This window comes from Vanellus vanellus (genome assembly GCF_965231255.1).
Source record: "Vanellus vanellus genome assembly, chromosome: Z".
NCBI classification, from domain to species: domain Eukaryota; kingdom Metazoa; phylum Chordata; class Aves; order Charadriiformes; family Charadriidae; genus Vanellus; species Vanellus vanellus.
In genome coordinates this window covers 64,937,111-64,964,169 of record NC_138908.1, presented here as the reverse complement: position 1 = coordinate 64,964,169, position 27,059 = coordinate 64,937,111, and the positions used below count along the sequence as shown (strand labels likewise).

At 38.1% G+C, this 27,059-nt stretch overlaps 1 protein-coding gene across 1 annotated transcript in view; it reads right to left on the bottom strand.

The window, feature by feature from the left end:
- Positions 1-27,059, bottom strand: part of ADAMTS6 (ADAM metallopeptidase with thrombospondin type 1 motif 6) — a gene marked incomplete at both ends in the record, with an annotated part of 155,581 nt that overhangs the window by 113,618 nt on the left and 14,904 nt on the right. Inside the window, 2 exons of the mRNA XM_082497197.1 lie at positions 26,233-26,378; positions 26,877-26,960. Coding sequence (XP_082353323.1) covers positions 26,233-26,378; positions 26,877-26,960 — 230 coding nt within the window. The remainder of the gene's footprint in view (positions 1-26,232; positions 26,379-26,876; positions 26,961-27,059) is intronic.

The following is a 27,059-nucleotide window of genomic DNA, read 5'->3' as shown; positions in this document are numbered from 1 at the left end:
AAGAATAATTCCCTTTGTTTTTTTTTAATCAACAGACTACTCCACTGTATTATAAGTGACCTGAACTTATGTTTTTTTTATTTTTACCACATACTGAATACTAGCATGAGACTATTAAAATAATTATTCCCCCAAGTCTTATAAAATTTTAAATGCTGAGCAGAAATTTTGACTGGCTATACAGAGAACCTTCCCTCCATGAGGGCAGTCAAGCAGTAAAGCGGGTTACCCAGATGTTTTTTGCGAGACTTGATTGGATAAAGCCTTGTGCATCCTGGTTTGATCTCATAGCTCACCCTGCTTAGAGGAGGACTGAAGACCTCCAGAGGTCCCTTCCAACCTGAACCCCATAGATTCTAAGAAGGTTTTATCTGAAAATCTTCAAAATGTTTACTTAATAATCATGGAATAATGAAAATGATATTTTAATACAGCTCCTCAGAATATTAATTGAAAAGAAAAGTAAATTACATACTCAAAATGGAAGCTTAATTACAGCCAGAGTTATTGTAGTCTAAATATTTTATCAACATAGAAAACAGGAAAAAAAGTCTCCCTCCCCATGCCACTCTGGTTGGAACAGTCCTACATCTTACTACACATGAAACCTCTTGAACCACATTCCCCAATTAGTTGACTGTTAAATTTTAAGCACCTGACATTGCCCTGTAAAAACTCGTTCTCCTCTGCAATGCCAACACAACTGCCTAAAACACTAACTGTAAGAAATCCAAGAAGTTCAAGCTGAAAAAAAAAAAAGTATGCCTTACTTATTCCAGCTCAGTAAGTTTGGGCAATTAATGTAGTTAAACCATTATAACTAAGTATCGTAAGATCTGCAAACAAGAAAGTTAACATCCAATAAAATATTTCTCTCCATTGTGGCTGAAAAATAGGGAGAATTTCACTGTCTTAAAAATCACAAAATTATCTCATTACTTTGATCTATGTAAAGTTAGTGAATCGGAACATCTAACTTCCACCCAAATTATACAGAAATAAGGATCAATATAGAAGTTTAAGAAACTAAGGATGCTTGGAAAGAGGTTGGATAACATGCACAAAATACCAGTATTTGATTTTTTTTCTCAACGTATTAGCTGTGATTTCTGTTGTGCAAAATAGGCTGATTCTTAGTTTGTTGAGTTCTAGTTACTTTAGTGTTTCTATAATGTTAAGTGTAGTTTTATTCAATAAATACAAGTCATTTACAAATATGAATACTTTAACCAAATTCCCATTTTTGCTTGGAAGAACTTATAAAAGCCTGAAGCAAAAAAAGTAAAAAAAAATTAAAATTATGAGTTAAAAATGTAAAAATAATAAGATGAATAAATGCATTTAAGTTCTAGAAATACTTAAAAGAACGTGCAGAAGTAGAGTTTCCTTCCAGTAATGGAGGGAAAGAGAGAAAACTCAGAAAACTCAGCATTGCAAAGACTACAAAGAAGAATCATGCATTTCAGTGAAGTTACTACCCATAGCATAGCACCATAGTACTTAAATCCCATTTTTAAAGAGTCATGTACAGGAACAAAGTTTTTTGGATTGCCAAACAATCCATTTAGTTGACTCTTAACATAACCAAAAATAGAACTGCAAAACATCATAATTCTCCTGATCAACTAACCCTCTTACTATTGCTATTGTTTGCTGATAATTTTTTTAACCACTATATAATTACCAATCTTAGCCAAAATACCACTAAGACGGAATAACTTTAAAATTAATCTTGGTCAAAGACCCATAAACACTTCCATGGCTTAACAGATTGCATTTCACACATCTGAAAAATTCCTTGGTTTTGCTAGTGTTTGGAGTACAATTTCTTGTTCTTTAGTATTTCCAAATGTATTGTTCAGAATTGCATAATGTATTTCACTCCACTTTGGCAGGTGGTTGAAAGAGCTCATAGGGTAGACAATGAATATTTGTCTGCATTACTTATGACCTTGCAATTTTTAAGCAGGACTAACTGTCCTAAAATTACAATACAAGTAAACCCTTTTCATTAAAGCTAAATTAATGTGCAAGCTAAGGAACTTCCTGTACCTCTTCCTCCCTATTTATCCAATCACTTAGCACTCCCTTTGTCAAGCTGCTGAGAGTAATAAATGAGAGATTTGCCATGGGTCTGGCTGAAGCAGCTTGAAGACCATCCAAATGCAATCTCAGTGCTATTCAAAGAGCCAGCTTAAAAGGTCTGGAAAAGAATCATGCTGAATGTGATGGAAGCTGAATCATGGAAGCTGAATGTGATCAGGGCTATAAAGTACCAAGTTCCACAGTTTTCAAAACACAACCTGAACAAAATGTCCAGAAATAAGTAAACTGTTTATAATGGTATGTTTAATAATGAACACCTGATGCTCTAACTTGATATTACAAACACCTACAACAGAGATTTGACTCCAACAGCAGCATTGGATAGTCATGAAATATCATCCCTTCAGCAACTCAGTACAAAGCTGATTTTATAACAAAGATTTGTAAGTGGCCATATGGGAAAGAAATAATGAATTCTGGCAGTTTCTATCCTTCTAGTTCTGACATTAACGCACCTTTTCCTTCAAGATCATAACTGCGTAACTGTAAGCTTATTGACAAAGATTAGCTGAGTCAGCTTAGTGTGTGACAAAACAGGACTAAGCTAACTCATACTATCCTGCTGGTACTTTGTGGTAATTTGCTTGTACGGCTAAACTATTACACAGACTCTTACATTTCCCTGGCATCAGTGTTACTCTGTGTATGTCTAGAAGTCTTCCCACAAAAATCATGTAGGAAAACATGCTCTTAAAACACCAAAACATATCAACTGTAAGTCATTTAAGAACTACATCTCAACTTTGGAAAGAACCTAAACACTAAAACACATGAAAATATACTTTAGTTACACGATCAGAGTATTATTCCTTCTTCACAGACTAAGGCCATGATTTGACACTCCAGTTAGTCCTATACAGAACCTAAAGCCATTACTAAAAGAGCTCGTAAGATTCATCATTCTTGAATGCGTAACTAGCAAGGTTACATGAATTCCAGACTATGAAAATTACATCTTGCTGCAAACCAGAAAAATTTTACTGCCAATGTTTTGGAATTTTTTAAATGACAATAGATCAGAAATTGTATCATTTTTTTGCAAATCACTTCTTACTCTTTTGAGGTTTTTGGCAGAATTAAAAACAGGAAAAAAATCAAAGAGGTATTTGACTTGAAAAATTCAATATTTCAGGGTTTTTTTTATTTTCTACATTTTTAAGTATTCTTAATTGAATCTGTTATTCATAAGAACTAATCATATCTTGGTTTTACAGGGAAAAAAAGTCTCCCCACTTATCCACGGACAAGCTTCAGTACCCATAATGCCAGAACAAGTTTTTTCATAACAACCCTCCAAAACTGATACAAGACTCGGTTATCAAAGATCATTAAAATGTTTGCGCAGTCTGATTGCTAAAAAAATGCCAGTCACTAACAACTTTTGTAGTATGGACATGTATCTTCTTCTATCTGGAGAAACACTAATAATAAAGTTCAAGTTACCCACAGAGAATTCTCCTAATTGGTAACTGCATTCTCAGCAATAATACAAATGCTTTCAATTCCAAATTATGAAAAAAGTCACAATGATTGCTCATTAACTGAAAAATATACTGGTAAGTGCACACCTGTAGAAGCATCCTTTTTCTGCAGTATGTAGAACAGAGTGTATCTTCCTAGCAAGCTGCATACCACATGGACAAAGACAGACTGCAGAGTAGCAGTAAACTGTCAAAACTCTGAATACTCATGTAGGTATCCAGTCAAAATTATTATGGGCTTAAACTGTGGGGCATTTTCAGGATAATCTGTCGGACCAGTAAGGCTTGGGCAAAAGAACAAGTAATTAACTATTATTTATTTCAAGTCACATGAAGATTCCTTAAGTTGTTTAGGAGAGAGGAAGAAAACAAGCAATTTTCTTCTAGAGAAAAAAAACACCTAGATATATAAAAATCTAGAAATAGAATTTAAAAATCTAAAGAAAGATAGGTCTTCTACCATCCAATCTGGAGAACAGCAGAAGTTGTGACTGGTAGTGCATTAAAAGAGCATTCAAATAGCAAAGGACACAACACAATGATTCTGCTCTCAAACTCACCACAGAACGAAATTTGATTCTGGGAAGATCTACTCAGAATCACAGAATCACAGAATCACAGAACGGTCAGGGTTGGAAGGGACCTTTGGAGATCGTCTAGTCCAGCCTTCCTGCCAAAGCAGGTTCACCTAAAACAGGTTGCACAGGAATGCATCTAGGCCGGTTTTGAATGTCTCCAGAGTTGGAGACTCCACCGCCTCTCTGGGCAGCCTGTTGCAGTGCTCTGCCACCCTCAAAGTAAAGAAGTCCCTCCTCATGTTTAGATGGAACTTCCTATGCTCAAGTTTGTGCCCATTACCTCTTGTCCTGTCACTGGGCACCACTGAAAAAAGACTGTTCTCATCTACCTGGCACCCTCCTTTTAAATAGTTATAAGTATTGATAAGATCCCCCATCAGTCTTTTTTTCTCTAGACTAAAAAGACCCAAGTCCCTCAGCCTTTCCTCATAAGAAAGGTGCTCCAGTCCCCTAATCATCTTTGTTGTCCTTTGCTGCACCCTCTCCAGCAGTTCCCTGTCCTTCCTGAACTGGACACAATACTCCATGCAAGGGCGGAGTAGAGGAGGAGGATGACCTCCCTCGACCTGCTGGCCACACTTCTTGATGCATCGCAGGATGCCATTCGCCTTCTTGGCCACCGGGGCACACTGCTGGCTCATGGTTATCCTGTTGTCCACCAGGACTCCCAGATCCCTTTCCACAGAGCTGCTCTCCAGCAGGTCAGCCCCTAACCTGGTTATTCCTCCCCAGATGCAGTACCCTACACTTGCCCTTGTTGAACTCCTCTGTGCTCAACACCATATCACAGATCACCAGTCCCAAGGGCACTGATAACTGATGGCTTTTACCAAACCAGCTATGGGTTGCTGGTTGAGAATGTATCACAGGTATCAGGACCAAAGTGCCACAAAACATCAGAAGAACACATCTCAGTTGTAAATCGCATTGTGTTTGGGAGGCTGAAGAGGATTTGTCTTTTCACTTTACCAGACTCCAATGAAAAGGAAAAACTCACTTTTACTCTTAAAGAACAAAACAAAATGCAGGAAGAATAGCAGAAGGTGTCTGTTCAGTACAAGATAGCATTCTTTTCTTCTTTTAGGAAACTCTCACTGAATACTATAAAAACCTTAAGATGGATTTTCCTGTTTTTCTTGTCTTCTCAAAAAAAAAAAAAAAGGAAGTAATACTTTGGATGTGCCCAATAATGTCATTTCAAATCCGTATCAGAAAATGGAATGAGCTGCATTAAAAGAAGGGCAGATTTCAAAACCTAATAGTTCTTATTTCCATCTGTAACTAGCTAAATTCTCTTTACTGTAGAAACAAGAGAAAAGGTATGCAGATCTTGTGGATATTATTTTCAATGACCAAGCTGCACAAAACCAGAAAAAACAGGACCACTCTAACCTGCGGCTATATAAAAGGCTAAAAGAAAAGGCATATGGAGTTACAAATCCATGGATAATATAAGAGTTTGGTGTCTCTGGCATAAGTAGTAAGATTAATGAAAGAGATAGTGAAGCCCAGTTTCCCTTGCTGCCATAGGTTCAGGGGACACAGACACCCATAGCATGGTATGGACAAAGACACTGGTAGTCAAAATTGTAAGCTTGTAACTTTATATGACCCAAGCATCCTGGCAGTAAAATAAAATTCTCAAGTTAATTTCAATAACCTACATGTAAAGAGCATAGAGGGTTTCACCTATGTCAATGACCAGCTGGAGTACATAGAGTTCCACCTGAGGATGGATGAGGAGCTCACCAAGAGCTTATGGGTCAGGACTAAAGGGAGGGCAGGGATAGGTGATGTTACAGTGAGGGTCTGCTACAGGCCACCTGACCACAAAGACTGAGAGGATGAGACCCTCTACAGACAGACAGAAGCAGCCACACGTACATAAGCCCTGGTCCTCATGGGAGACTTCAACCACCTTGATATCTGTTGGAGGCATTATACACACCACAGCAGGGCATACACAATCCAAGAGTTTCCTGGAATGTGTTAATGATAACTTCCTTCTCCAAGTGATAGAAGAGCCAACAAAGAGAGGTGCCATGCTGGACCTTGATATCACCAACAAGGAGGGGCTGGTGGGGAATGTCATGCTCAAGGGCAGCCTTGGCTGCAGTGACCATTAGACGGTGGAGTTCAAGATCCTTAGGGTGGTGAGGAAGGCACATAGCTGCCCTGGTCTTCAGGAGGCCAGACTTTGGCTTCTTCAGGGATCTGTTTGGCAAAGTACCATGCGATAAAGCCCTGGAGGAAAGAGGGGTCCAAGAAAGCTGGTTAATATTCAAGGATCACGTCCTCCAAGCTCAGGAGCCATGCATCCCAACAACGAGGAAGTTGGGCAAAAACATCAGGACACCTGCATGGATAAGCAAGGAGCTCCTGGACACACTCAAACAGAAAAAGGAAGCCTACAGAGGGTGGAAGCAAGGACAGGTAGCCTGGGAGCCATACAGAGAAATTGTCTGAGTAGCCAGGGATCAGGTTAGGAAAGCTAAAGCCCTGATAGAATTAAATATGGCCAGGGACATCAAGGACAAGAGAAACTTCTACAGGTATGTCGGTGACAAAAGAAAGACTAGGGAAAATGTGGGCCCTCTCCAGAAGGAAATGGGAGACCTTGTTACCTCACCCATAGAGAAGGCTGAGGTACTAAATGACTTTTTTTGCCTCAGTCTGCACTGGCACGTGCTCTAGCCACACTGCCCAAGTTGCAGAAGGTAAAGGCAGGGACTGGGAGAATGAAGAACCGACCACTGGAGGAGATGATCAGGTTCGAGACCATCCAAGGAACATGAAAGTGCACAAATCTATGGGACCTGATGAGATACATCTGTGGGTCCTGCGGGAACTGGCAGATGAAGTTGCAAAGCCACTAGCCATCATATTTGAGAAATCATGGCAGGCCAGTGTAATTTCCAGTGACTGGAAAAGAAGAAACATAACCCCCATTTTTAAAAAAGGAAAAAAGCAAGACCTGGGGAACTACAGGACAGTCATTCTCACCTCTGTGCCTGACAAAATCACGGAGCAGACCCTCCTGGAAACTATACTAAGGCTCATGGAAAATAAAGAGGTGATTGGTGATAGCCAACATGGCTTCACTGAGGACAAATCAAGTCTGACAAATTTGGCAGCCTTCTACAACGGGGTTAGAACATTGGTGGATAAGGAAAGAGTAACTGATATCATATACCTGGACTTGTGCAAAGCATTTGACACTGTCCCACGCAACATACTGGTCTAAATTAGAGACATGGATTTGATGGATGGACCAGTCGCTGGATAAGGAATTGGCTGGATGGCTGCACTCCAAGGGTTGCAGTCAACGACTTGATGTCCAAGCACAGAATAGTGATGAGTGGTATTCCTCAAAGGCTGGTACTGGGACTGATGCTGTCACTTTGTTAGCAACATTTACCACTGATACCAAGCTGTGTGGTGAGGTCGATACACTGGAGGAGAGGGATGCCATCTAGAGGGACCCAGACAGGTTTGAGAGGTGGGCCCATGCAAACCTCTTGAAGTTCAACAATACAAAGTGGAAGTTCCTGCACGTGGGTCAAGAAAATCCCAAGCACAAATACAGGCTAGGTCAAGAACAGATTGAGAGCAGCCCCACGGAGAAGGAGGTGTCGGTTGGTAAGAAGCTCAACACAACCCAGCAATGTGCACCCGCAGCCAAGAAAATCAACCACATCCCAGGCTGCATCAAAAGAAGCATGACCAGCAGGTCAAGGGAGATGATTCTGCCCCTCCACTCCACTCTTGTGAGACCCTGTTTGGAGTACTGCGTCCAGCTCTGGAACCCCAAACATAAGAAGGACATGGACATATTGGAGCGAATCCACAGGAGGGCCACAAGATGATCAGGGGGTGCAACACCTCCTGTATGAGGACAGGCTGAGAGAGTTGGGAGTGTTCAGCCTGGAGAAGGGAAGGCTCCAGGGAGACCTTGCAGCAGCCTTCCAGTACTTAAAGGGGACCTACAGGAAAGACGGGGAGGGACTCTTTATCAGGCAGTGTAGCAATAGGACAAGGGGTAACATTTTTAAACAGAAAGAGGGTAGATTTACATTAGATATTAGGAAGAAATTCTTTACTCTGAGGGTGGTGAAATACTGGAAGAGGTTGCCCAGAGAGGTTGTGGATGCCCCATCCCTGGAGGTGTTCAAGGCCAGGCTGGATGAGGCTTTGAGCAACCTGATGTGGTGGGAGGTAACCCTGCCCACAGCAGGGGGGTTGGAACTAGATAATCTTTACAGTTCCTTCCAACCGAAACCATTCTATTATTCTATGTATTTAAAGACTGTACTTCACAGTTAATGTGGTTTATTGGTGATTTGCATTTATGTCTGTAAAAGCAGAATCAGACCTTTAAGCAGATAAGAAGTCACGGCAAGAGATCTTGTTTTGATATTATGACCAAAGAGCATCAGCACAACTGCATGTCTCCAAGGCTCACATAAAATTTACTAAATGGTAATTGATTGATAAGTCTTACACAGGGAATTTTCAGCTTAGGATGAAAACAACTCTACTGAAGTCATAAGACTTAGTCATGGGAGTAAAGTCTCTGTTAGGTGCAAGCTGGGGGAGTGGAGGGTGAAGGACTGTATATACAGAGGGGTGTTACAACTATTTTAACATTAACACACACAATAGGTCGGAGAAAAAAATGTTATCCAGCAGCAGTAATAACCAAGATTGAGACAAGCAAGAATGAAATAATTAAACAGAAATTTTGTCAGAATATGGCAACTGATATTCTTGAGCATTCTAATGAGCATAAGCAGTCAGGATCATACTGTATTCAAAAAAAGGAAACCTTAAATACAGATGACCTGGGCACCTTGGTGACTCAGAGGGAAGAGTGCCATCTACTGAGTCAGTAATTATAATAAAACCAACAAATCACATATTTGTCATGAAATAGAAAAGGAGGTTTTAACTTGTATTTAAAGAGTCTTCTATCTCCTACTGAAAATCAAATCTTTATTTTGAAATGTTACTGCAATTTATATGATAGTGATTCTATGTTTCTAAACAAGCAAGCTAGTGTTTTAGCCAAGTTAATACTTACACCTAAAATAATTCTGAAAGGCTGCTGATGCCCCTGTTTTTAATTAATTTAAGAGCTTTAGTTTCCAAAGGGAAGATGTCATTTTATTTTCTTTTTAAAAGATTCTGGAATATGGGGTTAACTATGCTGGATGACAAAATATTAAACAAGAAAAACATGGAGAACCAGTTACAGAAGATATTCTTAATTTATTTGACCTTTGGGTTAACAAACTTGTTGATAATCAACCTGTAACATATGACAGTATATCTTTGCAGAAAAATTAACTACTTCCAGAAATATGTACAGTGGTCAAAGGAAAGTATGTAACCCTTGTGTGTTCTGAGTCTCATTCATTGCCAAATATAGAACAACGTTATTTATCTATAGATTCAAAATTCTTTAACATAAGTTGTAGAACACAAGTGATTCGTTCTGGATGTTTGTGAACCAATTCCTGCTATGCCCTTTATACATTTGCACAGTGTACAATACAACTGAAATCTAGTCAGTGAAAATTACTAGAAATGGAAGGTAACCTGCATTGCCAATGTCTTATTGAAAGGCATGGGTATAACTTAAATTTTGTTTTAAATTTGCTCTCAGGAATTACATTCTCTTTAAAAAAAATACTTGTTAATGCACGAAAGCTATTTCAGAAAAAAAGATTAATTAAAACAGAAAATCGTCCCACCAAACAAGCTCTAAAAAAGAGTATCTCTTCCCCCGTGATGTTTGTAAAGACAATATTTACAAGGAGTGAACTGATACTAAGGGTCCTATTCTGAAATATTAAAGAGTATATGCAGAAAATGTGACTTTGTCACTAAGTGCCCAAACTTCTCTACCACACAAATATCAAACCTTTATTTCAACACAATATTCAGCAGTGAACATGCAATACAGGGGGGGGAAAACAGACAGTGGGGTAGAAAGTCATAAAGTCCAGCGGAGGGCTACAAAGATGATTGAGGGATTGGAGCACCTCTCTTACGAAGAAAGGCTGAGAGCTGGGTCTGTTTAGCCTGAAGAAGACTGAGAGAGGTTCTTATCAATGCTTGTAAATATCTAAAGGGTGGGTGTCAAGAGAACAGAGCCAGACTCTTTTCAGTGGTGCCCATCAACAGGAGAAGGGGCAACGGGCACAAACTGGAACACAGGAAATTCCATCTCAACATGAGGAAACACTTCTTTACTTTGAGGCTGACAGAGCAGTGGAACAGGATGCCCAGAGAGGCGGTGGAGTCTCCTCCTCTGGAGATATTCAAAACCTGCCTGGATGTGTTCCTGTGCAACCTGCTCTAGGTGAACCTGCTTTGGCAGGGGAGTTGGACTAGATGATGTCTGAAGGTCCCTTCCAACCCTTACCATTCGTTGACTCTGTGTGTGATAATTTAGATTCTGCAAGCTTCTAACATTAAAAAATAGCTCTTTCAAATGAACAGTCCTTCTTTGTAGACAGTTTGCCTTCCACAAAGAACTAACATTACAGTAATTGGGAGATCTGAGCAATCAGCTGGATATGAAGCTTAGATACTAGTAGCTGTGATATGCCCTATTTGCTTACCAAAATCTTCTCTTGGATTTGACAATTTTAACTACTGCATATTTGATGGAATCATAATCTTACTTTCTTATTTGCCAATAGTGTTTCTGACAATAAAGAACTCTTAAAATAAAAAACCTTCAATACTGGCAATTTAAAAAGCAGAAATATGCTTCAAAAGTGCTTAGCCCTAAGCAGCTTTCATCAAGTTCAACACAGTTGGAAACACTGAAAAATTTTGCAGAACAGCATGGTATAGAGATCCTTTATTTTTAAAAACTTGGATAGGAAATTTTCACATATTTACTACAAATACAGCACAGCAAAACAATCGGAAACTGCCTTACTGGAACCCCTGCAGAAATTAAAAGCTGTGCAAAGACTATTACAGTACTTGCATAGCACTCCCTTTCCAGTCCTTCATCCCTCTCATTACATTTTTCAACCAAATAGCTCAACCTCACTTGTGTTTTACTATCTTAGTGGGAAAACATATTCAAATACATACAGATGACAGTTTACACAAATATAATCAACATCAGTTTTGTGATGGGCATTAAAAAAAAAGGGGGGGGGAGGATAAAAACCATCAATGTTCTTTCCAAAGATTTCATCTGTGGAAAACAAAACTTTAAGAAACATCTGACCTTGTTTCTAAAGTTTCCTCCAAAAAGCTGTATTTGAAAATATGAAGGAAGCATGTGCTGGCAGTCTTGGATTTGACCTCACCACATGTAACAGGAAATTACTTGGTAACTATTTGGGAAAAATAAATGCGTGGAGTAGGAGACCATCAAGATTTTTGTTTTGAGAGCAACTACAAAATTATGTCTCATATAGTGTTCAGGGAATCTATATTATTGAAAGACAAGAGCTTCTCAAGCTTGGTTTCAGCATATAAACCAGACATAATTCCTAAGAACAATACATGCCGTGACAATGACAGTCAAAAAGAAATATAATATTTTGGTGGATTGCATCAATGAAGTTACTTACCAACAGATTAAGATACATTGTCCAAATGCACATTTTCATAAAAATCATACAACCCGTGTGATTACGGACTTCTTTTTCGCCATAGTATTGACAGACAACCGTTCTCTCTCTTCCTGCTCTGTGATTAAATGTTATTTTCCCCTCCTACACGCACACGCTTACACTCATACTCATCCTCACTGTTTTCTCCCATCTTCAAACCCCAGGTTGTGTAGAGACTGAGGAAGCTAAAAGGAAGCTGGGGAAGCATGGTGCACCAAGATAGGTTCTGATGCACAGTACATACCAGTAGTAATTTTGCTTCTCTCTTGTCATGCTGTCAACACACAGCACCTTTGTTATAGAGGACTTCAGTGTAGCATTAAGTTGCTGGAAGCTGTTCCTGGGATCCAGGGCAATGGCGACTGCGTGCCCCTCCCTACCCAGGGCTGCATCCATCCCAAGCAATCACCCAGCGCTCACAGTGAATGCTGACACCTGTCTCAAAGACGTCAGGTACGGAAATATTTTTCAACAAAGCTACCACCTCAAGCATGGTAGAATGAGCTCTGAAGATCAAGGCAAGGCCTTCCTGAGCAGGCCATTATCCATTTGGTAATCTTCACTAAACTGCTGCTACTTCAGATCTTTCCACTATAAAGGCAATGCTTGTTTGCTTGTAATAAGAAGTTTAGTCACATGCAAGTGAAACTCTTTACACCAATTAAGTGAAAGAGGTTTTAACAGAATAGCTAGGAGAAGGGAGGTTTGGCCTACTGCAAGAGAAAATGGCCTATCTCAACCTAGGGCAATTGAGGAGAAAGGGGACAGCCTGCTGATTATGCAAAGGCAGAAATTCTAGAACTGGAGTGCTTACATACGGTACCTATGTGTTATGTAAACATGCAGAGGCAAGAATAATTAGCTAGGCCTGTCGCTTTCCAATTATATTACTGTAAGTGAGCTGATCACAGCAGATCAAGCACTCCTATTTGATAATAATTAAATTAGAAAAAGGCAGATTATGTTTGAAAGGTTCACAGAAGCATTGCAATCTTTTTACGCTACATACGGTTCCTTAAGCTGCTTAAAAATACACCACGCCACTCCAAAAAATCCAGTTTTCTGGGTAGAGAAATGTAAGCAAAAAAAAAAAAAAAAAAAAAAAAATCATTCTCCATCTAATCTAAAATCCTTTTCCTCAGTATTGAAAGAAAGACTTGGATAAATATATGACTTGGAGCTTTCTATGCTCATGGCATAAAAATCACTATGAAACTAGAACAGCTGTGGCTCAAAGAAAGAGAACTGCAAGAAACTTAAATATTTTAAAACACTGTGTTAGTATAATATTCAACAGAAAAGTGGAAGTGAACATATCCCAGATGACTGATTTAGGAAGGAGCATTCTCTTCTCCACGTAGTTCAAGCTTACATGCTCACATTACTGCTGAAAAATAAACACCTGCAAATACAACGTCTGATCTTGTAAACCACAAATTAAGTGGCATTTCTACTAAAGCAAAGGTTTTGATTCCGTTTTCCTCCTGATTTTGCAGAGTTGCAACAGCCTTCAATGTATGAGATAGTCATGGCCTTTGCTCTGTTACGTCTTTAAAATCCCCTTCCCTCCACATATTACACTAAACTGCCAGTTCACAGACGCGAGTATCATTGACATTGTGGTATCAGAAACAAAATGTATTTTTTTCATTAGGCTCTTTTCCTTAATTTGTATCCAGTTTTTAACCTAGCATCTTATGAAGTACTTTATCTAAAAAAAAAAATCACAGTATTTGATACAATGGAAACACTAATTCCAGAAATTAAGCTTTTTTTGTGACCTAGAAGAAACTACACACTGATACAGCAATGTTAAAAGTTAACTTGGGGAAATAGCTCATCTCAAACCTATTATCAAAGTGTCGTGTCTCTGAAAACACACATTGATAAATTCCATCATATGCTTGTCATTTACAAGTGTCAAATACATTTACAACTACAATACAAAATAGAAAATTCATTTATTTATATGAAGAAGGTTCACACAACTGAGGATTGTACATTGCCTTACTAAGCATGAAAATGTTTTCTCTCTGAGCATCTGAACAGACTTTACAGATTGCACTAACTACATCCAAACAAGGGACACCAGCATTTCCAAAGGTGAAGACAATGGTCTAGCAACAGAAAGGCTGAAATTCCTTAATGAAATACCCTATGGGGTTGGAAAGAATTTTGAATTTTGAGTAAGTCCAGAGTGGGGCCACCAAGATGATCAGGGGGCTGGAGCAGCTTGCCCATGAGGACGGGCTGAGGGTGGTGAAATACTGGAACTGGTTGCCCAGAGAGGTTGTGGATGTCCCATCCCTGGAGGTGTTCAAGGCCAGGTTGGATGGGGCTTCAAGCAACCTGGTCTAGTGGAACACCCCCATGGAAGGGAGGTTGGAACTAGATGATCTTTAAGGTCCCTTCCAACCCAAACCATTCTATGATACAAATGAGAGAAATCCTTACCAGTGGAGCATGAGTCCCCATTGCAAATCTTCCACAAGACTACAGAATAGCAGATGAACTAAACTCTCAGCCGAAGGGCCTTGATGAATGCTTCATCTTTGTTAACTAGATATATATGTGGTGAGAGATATCTTTGGAATTAATTCAAGTACTGCATATTATAATCTATAGTCTCAAGAGTTAAAAAAATAGAAGTATTTCTAAAGTAAAAATTTCTTTTACGTTGCTACGGGTCCGTGATTCCAAATAACCCTTTAACAATAGAGCATTCTATTTCTACAGATGAGGTGATTTTAGAAATAGGACTCTAAAACACATCTGTATCACCAGTCCTAGAGAACATTGCTCCAGACCACCTTACAGAAAGTACTATCATACAGCTGCACCAGACACTTGATTCAAAATCTCTTTAACATGCAGCAGGGGAGCAGAGGATGCACCTGAACCTCAAGGATAATGGAAAAGCTTATGGCACACATCATAGATCAGTGACCTTTACCAGAAAGCATAGCTCTAAGTTATATCCCTGAAGTAAATATAATTTTGCAGTTTAAAGAAAATACCATTAACATTCTTATTTCCCTTCCTAGTTCTACAAAAGTCATATTACTTGAACTAAAGTCACAACATCAGCATGGCAGGGGAAAAAAAAAAAAGCAAGCAAAGTCAGAAGAAATGCCTTTTAAAAATAACACTGTGTCGTGGTTTAGGCCAAATCCACCATTGGGGACCTGGGGGACCCCAGACGGGACCAACAGATGCTCCCCTCTACCCCTCTTCGAAGAGAGAGGCAGAGGAGGAAAAAGAGACTTATGAGTTTAGAAGGAACTAAACTACTTTAATGAAATATTAATAATAAAATAAAAAGAAATAATGAAATATATACAAAACCATATCAAGCTCCCGAGATGACAATCACGTCACCGGCTGGCACTGGGGCAGTCCCAGACTGGACTCAGTGACAGACGGGAACTGGATTCTGGATCTGCATTCAGGATCGGGATCACAGGCAGACAAACAGAGTCCTCCTCAGACGTTGGCCATTGAAGGAAGAGCCCCTGACCCTTTGATCCCTCAGCTTTTATACTGAGCATGAGGCAGATGGGATGGAATACCCTTTGGGTCAGTTTTGGGTCACCTGTCCTCTCTGCTCCTCCCCGCAGGTGGGACCCCACTATGTTTTTCCGCTTCCAACCCTCCAACGGGGCAAATAACAAAGTTGGTTGGCCTTGGGGGTTATAGCAATAAGTATAAGCAGGAGCCTCTCAGCATACCATGCCTGGGCATCAGCTATAAACATTGGTCTTATCACTCTGAGACAGTGAACACTGACTGCACAATATGCAGTTAATTTCAGTAGTTAGAAGAGGCCCAGCTAAGAAGCAAAGTTACTGAACAAAATTGGTTCTGTTTTACCTCAAACCAGGACACACTGTGACATTGTAAAAGAAGTCCTAAGTACTACAGTTTTAAAGAGTGACACTCTGGTGTTTCAGGCTGAGGAATCCACGGGGCTTTGTTTGTTTGTTTGCTTTAAAGTGTGGAAAAAGAGGTTTTGAGTGTTGCTCCCCATGCACGCACACACAATGTTCTCGTGTTCCTTCCCCTCCCTGCCATACATGAAATCTGGTTGTTGTCACCTGTAAGCAGGAATAAGAAAGTACTCTACCTTCTATATGGCTTCAATCCTTCAATATGACATACTCGTGCAGGGTTGTTTTTTTACATATACATACATACAGAGCCAAGTTAATATTTAAGGCACTTGGCATAAGCATGAGAGTTTGACTTATAGATCAAAATGCAGGACTGTTGCCACAGTCAATACTCTTCCTGATAACTCACTAAACAGAACCACTTAAGGAGAAGCTAAATGTATAGAGGTCATAAGCAAAGCAAGATAAAATTATATATTATTCTGATGGCAGACAGGCATCCTCTTTAGGACAAGGGTGAGGAAAATGAAAGTCTTCCTTTACAGCCAAAGATACCCCACTGTACGATGTGTCTGACAGCTAAATGTTTTTAGATTATGTTTTGGATTTTTCTAATGGTCAGAACAATTGTAATTTCTCTATTACAAATAAATAAGCATATCTAATTTGTTGAAATATAACTGCTACCTGTAACAAATATTGACTTTGCTACAATTAGAATGCAGTATATTTCACAGCATTGTGCTACCACCAAAAAAACCATTTCATACTGTGGTATAAAGAGTATTAAAGGAAATCTTAATCTTCAGGCAGGCAAATGCATACTGAAAAGAAATACCTCCCATCTCTCTGAAAGAATGCAAGTTCACCGTTACATACTTTGACCTAAAAACACCTGGTATGTTCAGTGCTTGCCCAAATAAATTGTTTCAACTTAAATCTTCTATAAACCATTAAGAATAGAGTATTTCAGTTGGAAGGGACCTACAACAATCACCCAGTTGAAAATAAAGAAGAAACAGTGAAGAACAGAGAAGAAATAGAGAAGAAGGTACAGAAGGACTTCTGGTCCAAATTAAAGAATGCCTTCACAATTCATGGTGAAAAGTAGATGAGAAGAGACCAAAGGTGACCAAAAAGAAAAAAAAAATTCTGTGTTTTTTAGCTGGTTAAGACTGGTCTTTGCAGGAGGTTACTTGCATTGGATACAAAAGTAAGTACAGCACACTTGAGGAGTTATTCTGAAGGTACAAATCAGGTACTTAAAGCCCACCCAAAATAATTTTTAATCATGGTTTTCAGCTTGCTTTCACTATTCAGAGAAAAACAGAAACAATTCTGGCATAAAATGATACTGAGAAAATTCACTATTGTAATGTGTGCTCAAAACTTAGTGACTGCTGGTACAATTTTGCAAGTCAAACTGTCAGCAACAATATACATGCCGATCTGAGTTGCCAGCACCCAAGGGCTCCCCTCACTGGGTCTAATACTTCCTGTTGTTAAATATGATATTGCTGGAATTTACCATCTGAATTATATACGATGACAGGTGTTAAAATAAAGGATGCACATCCCTACTCATTTTAAAGTTTGGTGCACTTGAAAAAAATTCATGTTTATACATAATATGCAAAACCTAAATATAAAAAAAAAGCTTCTTGAACATAAAAGTATTTTCCTATTTGTGGTAAATAGTTAAAACTGATCTTGACCATTGCTGAAGTCTAGGTTAACAGCACTTAGAACTGAAAGCCACTTCTCTCTTTCTATATAGTAGTTACAAAAATGCAAGAGAGGAACAGCACAAACAGTGCTCACTTCAGGTTTTACATGACTATTTGCATACTTAAAATGAACAAGCTATAAACTCAAACTGAGATCTTATCCAGATCCTACTGAAATAATGGGCACGCCACCATTGACCTCAAAGCATAAGTAATCGTGCCCTTCGTTAGGACAGATTGGTGTAAGCTAGCAGAAACTGAAGAATACTGAATACTAAAATTAAACGGATATGACGTTGCTACTAAAGGAATTAATTTACAACCTGTGTCCTAATCAAAAGCACATGTTTTTAGTGTATTCTTATACATAAGCAATCTAATAAAATGCAGCTATAAAGCTGAGCTAAATAGTCCGGACTGATATTTCAAATGTGAAGTAAACGTGAAAATGTAGCATATAGTCACATGTGGCAAGAGACCGAATTTATGCAACAGATCACAGACAAAATCCAAAACTGGTGAAAATCCAGGGTAGAAATTGGCCTAATATGTTTTTCTAGATTGTTAAGAATGAGAAGCACAGCTACTCATTTGCATGTGTATCATTCTGCCAGTCATTGTAAGCTGTGAAAATAATAACAGCGCTGATATTGTACTTAAGCAAGAAACGAAAAAAAGAAAAAAAAAAAAACAAAACCAAAAAAGCAAAGTATGCTAGGATTCTACTCAGACTACTAAGAAAAATTTAAAATGTGAGATTTTTAAACAAGTCTATGTTCTTTATAAAAAAAGAAGGAAAAATACGACATTTCAAACTGCTAGAAAGCCCTTCCTCAGATATCTGGCCAAGCAGTAACTGAGTGTTTTAACAGATATCCCAAACTATTACCACCAAACATTTCCTGGAAAAACTATCATTTGAATAGTTTTATGACCCTTTGTGCAACTCAGAAGGTAAATGCCTGGAGAAAAAAAATGGGGGGAAAAAAACAGAGCATACAAAAGTATTTTTCATTGATTTTTTTCTTCTGTAGTAAGTCTAGTGTGTAAAAGGAAGAGTTTTATTTGTAAGCTACAGCAGGCATTAATGTACTATTACTATCAACAGCAAATGTAGTTTGATATTTTATGGATTTATCTCAATGGATTTTTAATTACCAAAGGTTTCATTTGGAGAAAGACTTTAACTGGGGCAGTAAGGAGTTGCACTGCCCACGTTGCGTACTGGTAGATAATCTCAAGTTTTCCAGTTCAGGAAATCAGTAGGTGTGTAACCAGTTCCACCCAGTGAGCCCATCTTAAGAGATGTTTGTGGGATTACACTCAGAATTTCTGTCTTCAATTGAGATAGGAGAATGTTATTTGTCTTTTTAGTCAGTATCAAGTATTTCAATCAATCTACCAAAAAAAAAGTTTAAAAAAAAAAAAAGAAAACAGCTTTCAGACTGAAAGTCTCTAGTCAGAGCATGAAAGTCTGAGCTTTACTCCATGACACCGGTCACTCTCCTGGATTTGGTATCAAATAAAACACGTTTTGAACACATTTTGTCCATCTGGAATGGATTAGGCAAACTTTGGGTATACCTTATACCTTTTCCACCCTTCCACCCTCACAGAATCAAATTTTACAAACTAAATCAGAATACACATCTTCTAACTAACCAACTGTAAACTAAGATTCAACTAACAGCATCAGAAATTAAAAATAATAGCCTTTTTATTGATTAGAAAACATTCCGCTCACACAGTGTGCTTGTTAATTAGCTGCAAATCACCCGCTGGTTGACATTTGCCATGCAATAAGCAGTTTTTCAGATTCACATTCTAGCTACTTTATTGTTCCATGTCAGTTCCCTCAAATCCCGCAGAGTCTATTTGATTCCTTTCACCTACAAAATCTAGGAGTAAAATTTAAAGATACAATTTACACTAACCTCCTCTCCCCAAAACATCACAGCCAAGAGTGGAAACTTGAACATTTCAGGCCTTATTCTGTTAATGTGGGGCCAGGGAACAAAAAAACCTACCCAACAAGTAAGTCTATAACTGTCACATAAATTATGTAATATGCCAACTGATTTAATTAATTCCCAACTATTTAATCTTCTTCCCTATTGCTGTAGTGCCTCACTGTTGTTATGCTGCATCTCTCAGACACAACTTCGCTTTTGTCAATCTTAGGGTAGTCATTTGAAAGACTATGCCTTAGGGTAGTGAAGACCTACAAAACTCTTTTGACACAAGAGTAGGAACCTAAGCACTGTGGTACCCAAGCAGTACCTAGCAACATACTGATTCTGTCAGTACCTGTCTGTAGCAGGTCTCTAAAAATGAGTGTAAGGAACATGTCATGTATAGAAACCCTGGTACAAATATTGCTATTACGGAAAACGCCGTGCAAACAACATCAAATGCCTTACTTTCCTCAATCTGCTGTAGCAGAGCCCTAGCACATTTCAAGTTTGTTTGGGTTTTTTTTTTTCCAAATACATCATTTTGAATATGCAGATAGATTTTTAACTTACACCCCTTTAATTCCCTGAAAACAAAGAGGCATAGGGAATTCAGTGTTATTATCTGGAAAGTGGGCTCCCCGCATTCTAAATATCTGCTGAGACAGCCATTAAGAGCAACTCGGCTTTTCAACCCTCTCTCTCAAAGGAGTAATATCCAATACATGTGGTCTCCAGGACAATAAGTCAATGGACAATCTTACAATTTTTGCACAAAAATTAACTAAGGAAAACAGCCTCCTGACAGTCAGGGGCTTAAATTTACCACAAGGAACTCCAGTAGAACAAGTCAAAATGCTGTACAAGAAACAAGGGTGAAAACCGCTTAATGGACTAAGAGTCAAGGCAGCAAACACATACCACTGACATCAGTATTACTTCTTAAAATTGCAGCCCTTCTCATTAACAGAGGAAGAAACTGCAGGATGAGGATGGGAGACAGGCTTTCATGGGAACAGAAATGCTTTGGATGTCTAGATTTATTAGACAAGGCTAGGAAACTGTCCTGACAGCAATGTGAGAGTGCCTTTGCAACAAGTTAAAGCCAAGAAAAAAGTGGAAAAGTGCCTCAGAAAAGCAGCATAACAATCTTGGACCTGCAGGAGGAAAGGAATGTGCAGAGTCCTGGCTGGCCCTACCTCACTACCAAATGCCTTAACTAGTACAGAACCTGACAGTGGAATGTTACTTGTTATTACAGAATAGAAGTATTTCACTAACCTATAAGCAACTGACAGGCAAAAGTGCAACTGTGTCCATAAAATACATTTCGTTTTAGGACTGCTATCAGGACAATGCAACTACCAAATCTTCCCCAGCTGCCTAAACCCCCTTAATGTTATTAAAAAAAAAAAAAAAAGGGGGGGGGGGGGCATGATTGTGGCCAGCTCTATGCAAGTACGCAAAACGAAACAAGAAACTTTTTGCCCATGTCGAGTATCTACAGCAATGCCAGAAACATTGCAATTCTTTAGGTTATGAACCACAGGATTTACAGGAGTTTAGGATTGCTGCCATATACATGTACCTTCTGCCCCCTTGGAAAAACCAGTGGCACTGGCCTGCACAGGGGATGCTATCCCGCAGACAAATGAAAGAGAGCATACCCTGTCCATGAGGGCACATGAATGAGGGAATGACTAACTGAAGCACTGCGAAGTTAGTCTTGTACATACACAATAATCACGTAAAATCTCTCTCCTTGAAAGATTTGAAAAACCAACCAATTGTGTAATAATGCTAATGACTCCCATATGGGCTTCAGCAGTGTTGCTAGACATGTTGCATACTAATACCAGGGTTAAGGCTAACAGCAGCCATACCACACTGCTTAGCAATACACTTACTGAATTACAAGTACAGTGGTACCTGGCAAAAATACAAGAGTCTGTACTAAGACAGACCTCATCCACTGTCTCACAAAAATTAACATGTACAAGCCCATCTAAAGCCCAAAGAGAAAAATTATACCACCTGTGGTACTGAACATTTTTACTGACACCAGTCTATCCTACAAATTGAGGTGCATTTAGCTTAATCAATAAGAAAAGCTTGTGGCCCAAATTCTTTACTCAATTCAGGATTCTTTACTCCAACAGAGTACATCAGTTCAGCGGGACTGCAGAATAAATTGCTGCTAAAGCAGTAAACCACTCGTAAAACCAACTCAAGTGGACTCCAAGCCAAGTAAAAGATTTTTGTAGTTCAAGATATTGTAAGTTATTAATTTCAGAAGCTGTATGTACATAAGTGCGTCTCTAAAAGTGTATGGGGGGGGGGGGGGAAATGGAGGTTTACAGCCTCAAAAGTAAAACTTTATGAAGTCTTTTGCATGGGATCACTCACATTCCTATAAAAGCACTGTAGCTGCATCAAAGAGATCTTAATGCTTTTGTCAAGCATAGTGGATTTTGTTTTCTTTGTAAAAAACGTAAAACAAACTCTTGGTATGTAATGCTACCAATAGGAGATGACATTTCAAACAAACTTTTGAGAAGTACTATATCTTTAAGTGAGCAAGGTTTCAAATGTTTCTCTGTTTAAAACATTTGTATCTCAAAGACCAAGTTTTGTGCTTGTAGAGATACAAACACAGAGGCATCTCAGCCTCTCCCGGAAACTTTCCTCTCCATGGGCTGTTTTGTACACCTTTTACTTCATCTACTGACACACCAGGAGGCAAATTAATAGCTCTGGATCTTCACTCCCAGCAGAAAAAGACTTCATTGCTGCAAAGTTTAGAGTCGGTCACACATGTCATTTGGAAAAACAACTATTTATTACCAGGACAAATCAAACTAACTATCTTGAGCTATATACAAATTAGTACTAGAGAACTCTCAGGGTGTAAAAGAAAAAAAAAAAGACATTTTTTAAATTTTGCCATCTTCTCCTCCACCCCTGCTACAAAGTATAACCTAGAATGCAACCCTCTGGCCCTTACTCTTCTGTGTATGTGCGCAGGACAAGGAAAAGGTTTTTTTCATAATGTATATTCTTGCAAGTTAACCCGGTTATTGCTGAAGAATTCTGTAATTCCTACTTTACGATCTGTAAGATCAAGAGGAGGAAGCAACTGATTGAAATGGAAGGGAAGCTGGGTTGAGTGTTCTTCAAAAGTAAGTAACAATACCACAGTGTACATTCTGACCTCAGAAGTTTTGTCTTTTTAAGGTAAACTGTGGATACTCTATTTCTTAGGGAGTTTCTGAAGAAATAAAAGAGGAAGCAGGCTACCAATGAAGGATACCAAAAAAAAAAAAAAAAAAAAAAAAATCAGCAAATAAACAAGAACTAACTTCAAAAAGGGAAACAGATACTTCTACGCTGGGGGTAGGATGCACAAGGAAGAATACACAGAGACTCCCAAAATCTACATTGAGTCTTAAAATAACAAATCTGAGAATCTGACATTGTACTAAAATGTAAGATTACCACATCCACGATGCAGGAATACAGGAACCAAAAGCAAAGACTACTTTTTGTCTACTTAAAAACTTAAGATAAGAGAATCATACAAGATTTTCTCCCACTTCTACTAATTTGTAATATGAAAAAATTTCATTTTGCTCTCCTGACTGGGAATCGGGATCTTACTTGGACCAGTCTCTTACCTGCCTCATTTTTTATTATCAGTTAAGAAGTTTTGTGCAATTCCCTACCCACTTAGTAAAATAAGCGCTCTGCAGACCGCAAGGTGCCTGCGGGACCAGAACAGCGAAGCCCAGTAGCTTAGCAGGCATGGTAACATCTTCATGAGACTTTAATTAGATTAGCTTGCCATACCTCCGTGCCAGTGAGACTACCTGGTTTTAGCATACAGCTAGTTTAGGGTACAAAAGTCTGTCTACGTTGGTCAAGTAGTCACCCCTTGGGAATCAGCACCGTTAATACTGTTGCGTTTGTTTTTTTTTTCCCAGATCAGAGCATGCTGCCTTTGAAAGCACCATGGAGGAAAGCCACCTCTTGCTAAGAAGAGCTGAGGTACTGTCTTCATTTGCACAGATGATGATAACGACTTCTTTTCTTAACAACTTTGTCCCGCTTTTCAGATAAAGATTGTTGTTAGTTGCAAACTTAAATACTCAGCTAGGGCTAGGTAGTATTTTCCAATACATCAATTACTATCTGAAAAATCTGGTTTTGATCCACAAAAAAACTATTCATAATGCTGAACTGAAGCTTCCCTACTTTCCATAAAATAGTAATACACACAATGACCAAAAATGGTTCCAGTGTCAAACTCAATTAAAATGCAATTACCCCATGCAAAGCAGAGCAGCATCAGTGGGACAGTCAGGAAACTGCTTTCAAAACACTATTACAGTGGCTAAAACATAACTTAATATTTGGTAGCACAGGTTCAAATTCCTTCAGGTAGAAGATGTTATTAAAAACCTCTCCAACATGTTAGGAGTTTAAAGCCCTGGAGCTATACCCTTCTCTTTCACATATAATGCATTAACTATGGTTCATGAGGTGAGAGATAGACAACAGAATGAAAACAAGTATGTTACCATTTCAGTAATTAATTTACAATTATTTAAAGTTAATGGATTTACATGTTTATATTAATATAAATTCATCTTTACTCATTCCAACCTAAAAAAAAGAAAAATCCATTCTTTGCATATGCTGATACATTTTATTAGTAAGAGCCAGGATAGCTAGCAGTTTTAGCAAAAGCCTGATTGATCCACTCAAACTGATTAGTGTAGCCTTTGGGATTATTTTTAGAAATTACAATTATTAAAGTAAATAAATGAATACAGGCATTCTATCATGAAAGCATATATAACTGAACTTAGAAGTTCAGCCATGATTTATAAAGGTAGGTATTGCTAGCCTGCAGGTACTATACTGAGGCACTTTGTTGATTTAAGTAATATATATATATATACATACCTAAAAGTGTAAACTTCTCAGAAGTAAACTCGGAAGTTATTTTTACAGCTCTTATGTCCTTTTTAAAAGACAGTATACACAAGTCCTAAAGAAGCTCTGCAGCATATTTATACAACTACTAAGCCCCCATAATGAATAAAATAAGTCCTTAATATTTACTACTTCTTGCTGAAAAAAGCTTAATTTTTAATGGGTATTATTCATGTGCTCTGAAAAAATTGCTCCTTTTGCAGCTAAAGGCCTGCAAGTTAGCACTGACTTAAGCCTTCGTCTGGAACACAGAATTGTTCCTAACTGTGCAGGCAACATCCTACCAGAACAGGGAAGTCAGTAATGAATATACAGTAATAAAACAGATTGAAGCACAAGAAGTGAAAGAAAATAAACAAACGCGCTTTGCAATGCCAGAATAACACTAACAAAACGTCAAGTTATTCAGCCATAACAGTAAAAATACAGTGTTGCCAACGCAGCTTGTACATACGCATTGGGGGGCTTCAGCCCACACAACCATACCACCTACAGATTACACTTTTTCACTCACTGCCTAAATTATACCAGTAAAAGCTTGATGTGCAGCCCAGCTGTAAAGATGTATTTAATTTTACATGTGAGCAGCCCTGGTGAAGGAACTACTTATATGCAAAAAAATAAACGAAGGCCTTTGTGAAAAATCAAGATCTTAAAACGTAACCGTATTTTATTTTTTAATTTCATTCCATTTATTTGTATTAGGGACTTTAATATTATTTTTTTAAACAACTTGGACTATAACAGCTCTCTAAATTACTCTGGCATTTAATCATTCTCTTACTATGTAGTAATAATGACCACAGGTAACAATTACATTTGAAATACAAATGCAAAAATACACGCAACACATTCATTAGCTCTTCTTTCTTCTAAAAAAATAATTGTTCCTTAAACAAAACAAAATCATCAAAAACCACCCATCCCCCCAAAAAAAACAGCCACTTTTACACCTTTTATGCAGAACTCCAGAAAAGACCCACCACTTTAATCACTATTTAAAAACTTCTGCAGTGAACACAATGATTCCACAAATAGGTCCCATACAAAGCAGTACAGAATTTGTCCTGGAAAGCCAAAACTATAATAAAAAGATCCTAATCCGAATTAGTACTGCTGCACCTGCTGCTACTTAAACAAAATAGAAAATAATAAATAGCATCCTTTAAAACAACACAGAAACTGATCTCCTATTAAAAAAGTACAGTTGCCTCTCTGTAATCACAAAGCACAAACAGGAATAGGTTTATCAGGATTGCAAGATTACAGTGCAAGCTTTGTTGAATTTGGAATACAAGCAAACGAACGGGCACATATGCAGGCTTTGAAACTACCTATTAAAACTGTCAGTTCTCATCCTAATTAGGCATAATAAATCAAAACAGCTACAAAGCAGGTTCTTACATTGCCTGAATCTTCAAGAACCTGTTTTTCAGCAGAAATACTATTACAGTAGTTGAGGTTCTGGCTTGAAATTCTTATAAAAAACATTATATATGGTTAACAAAATATTTTCCATGTTGTTTTGTTCTCCATAATCTTATGAACTTTTTTCAATTATAAAAGTATAAAGCGTTGAATAGGATCCATCTGTTCTATTGGAATACTTTGCATTGGCAATTACGAAGTGAAAATAACAGCAGAAGCAAGTAATGTGCAGATCTTACTTTTCCAAATTCTTATTCTGTAGTTTAATAGTCTGATATATTTAAGATAAGCCATCTATTAATTTTCCTCCTCTTAAGATTACCTACCAATTATATTACTTTAAAACTAGCCTATGTATATATATATATAAGGCAAGAACAAGAAAGCTACAGAAAGAAAGTAAAATAAACACAATACTTATAATGACCATACCTAGTAATAAGAACCGCATTATCATGGTGGGCAATCCCATTTTCTGGAATGGTGTTTCCATCACTTTGGTGGGAGAGAATGGATTTCTGCCACTTACAGAAGCTATCGAGGGACTTGTCTGCATGGTGGTTTATCTCCAAGTTTGGCTGCAATACAACATGCATACCAGAAATGTTCCAAACAAATTACTAAGGTCAGTTGTTAAGCCTTTTGAAGACTAAAATGGGACTATAATTAGAAGCAGTGGTTTCTAGGAATAAACTCTTCTTGCCAAATTTTATCTCTGTAAAATCTGACCCCAAGTTCAGCTGTGTATTACTGAACAGGCATTCTTTCTGCTCCAACTTTATTAATGATTATGTCAATGCAAAAAAATCAGAATATCAAAATATAGATCTAAAAATAAAATTGACATCCCCGAAGGTTTACTAATATTCACCTGAAGTAAAGAACAGATATCTTTGAGATGATACAAGAGGAATATTCCTTTGAACGGTTTCATCTTGATTAAAGTAGTGAAAGATTACAAGATAGGTTTTGTACCCAGATGCAGCCATTTCAAGCAATAAATAAATGAAATCTATATTTCACAATAATGTAAATTGTATTTCAAGGATATAAAGCTTAGCGCCAACAGCTCTTACCTGATCTTCAGTGAGGACAATTAAACGTGTCACTATAATATTCACAACGTTTCCTAGACTGGAATCACGATAAAGTTTGGCAACCTGACCTCCAGAAAATAAGAAAAGGCACAAAGTCAGACAAGAAACACTACTTGTTTCCTAAATGGTTAAAAATTAACCTATTTTCTTGCTCAGTGTAAT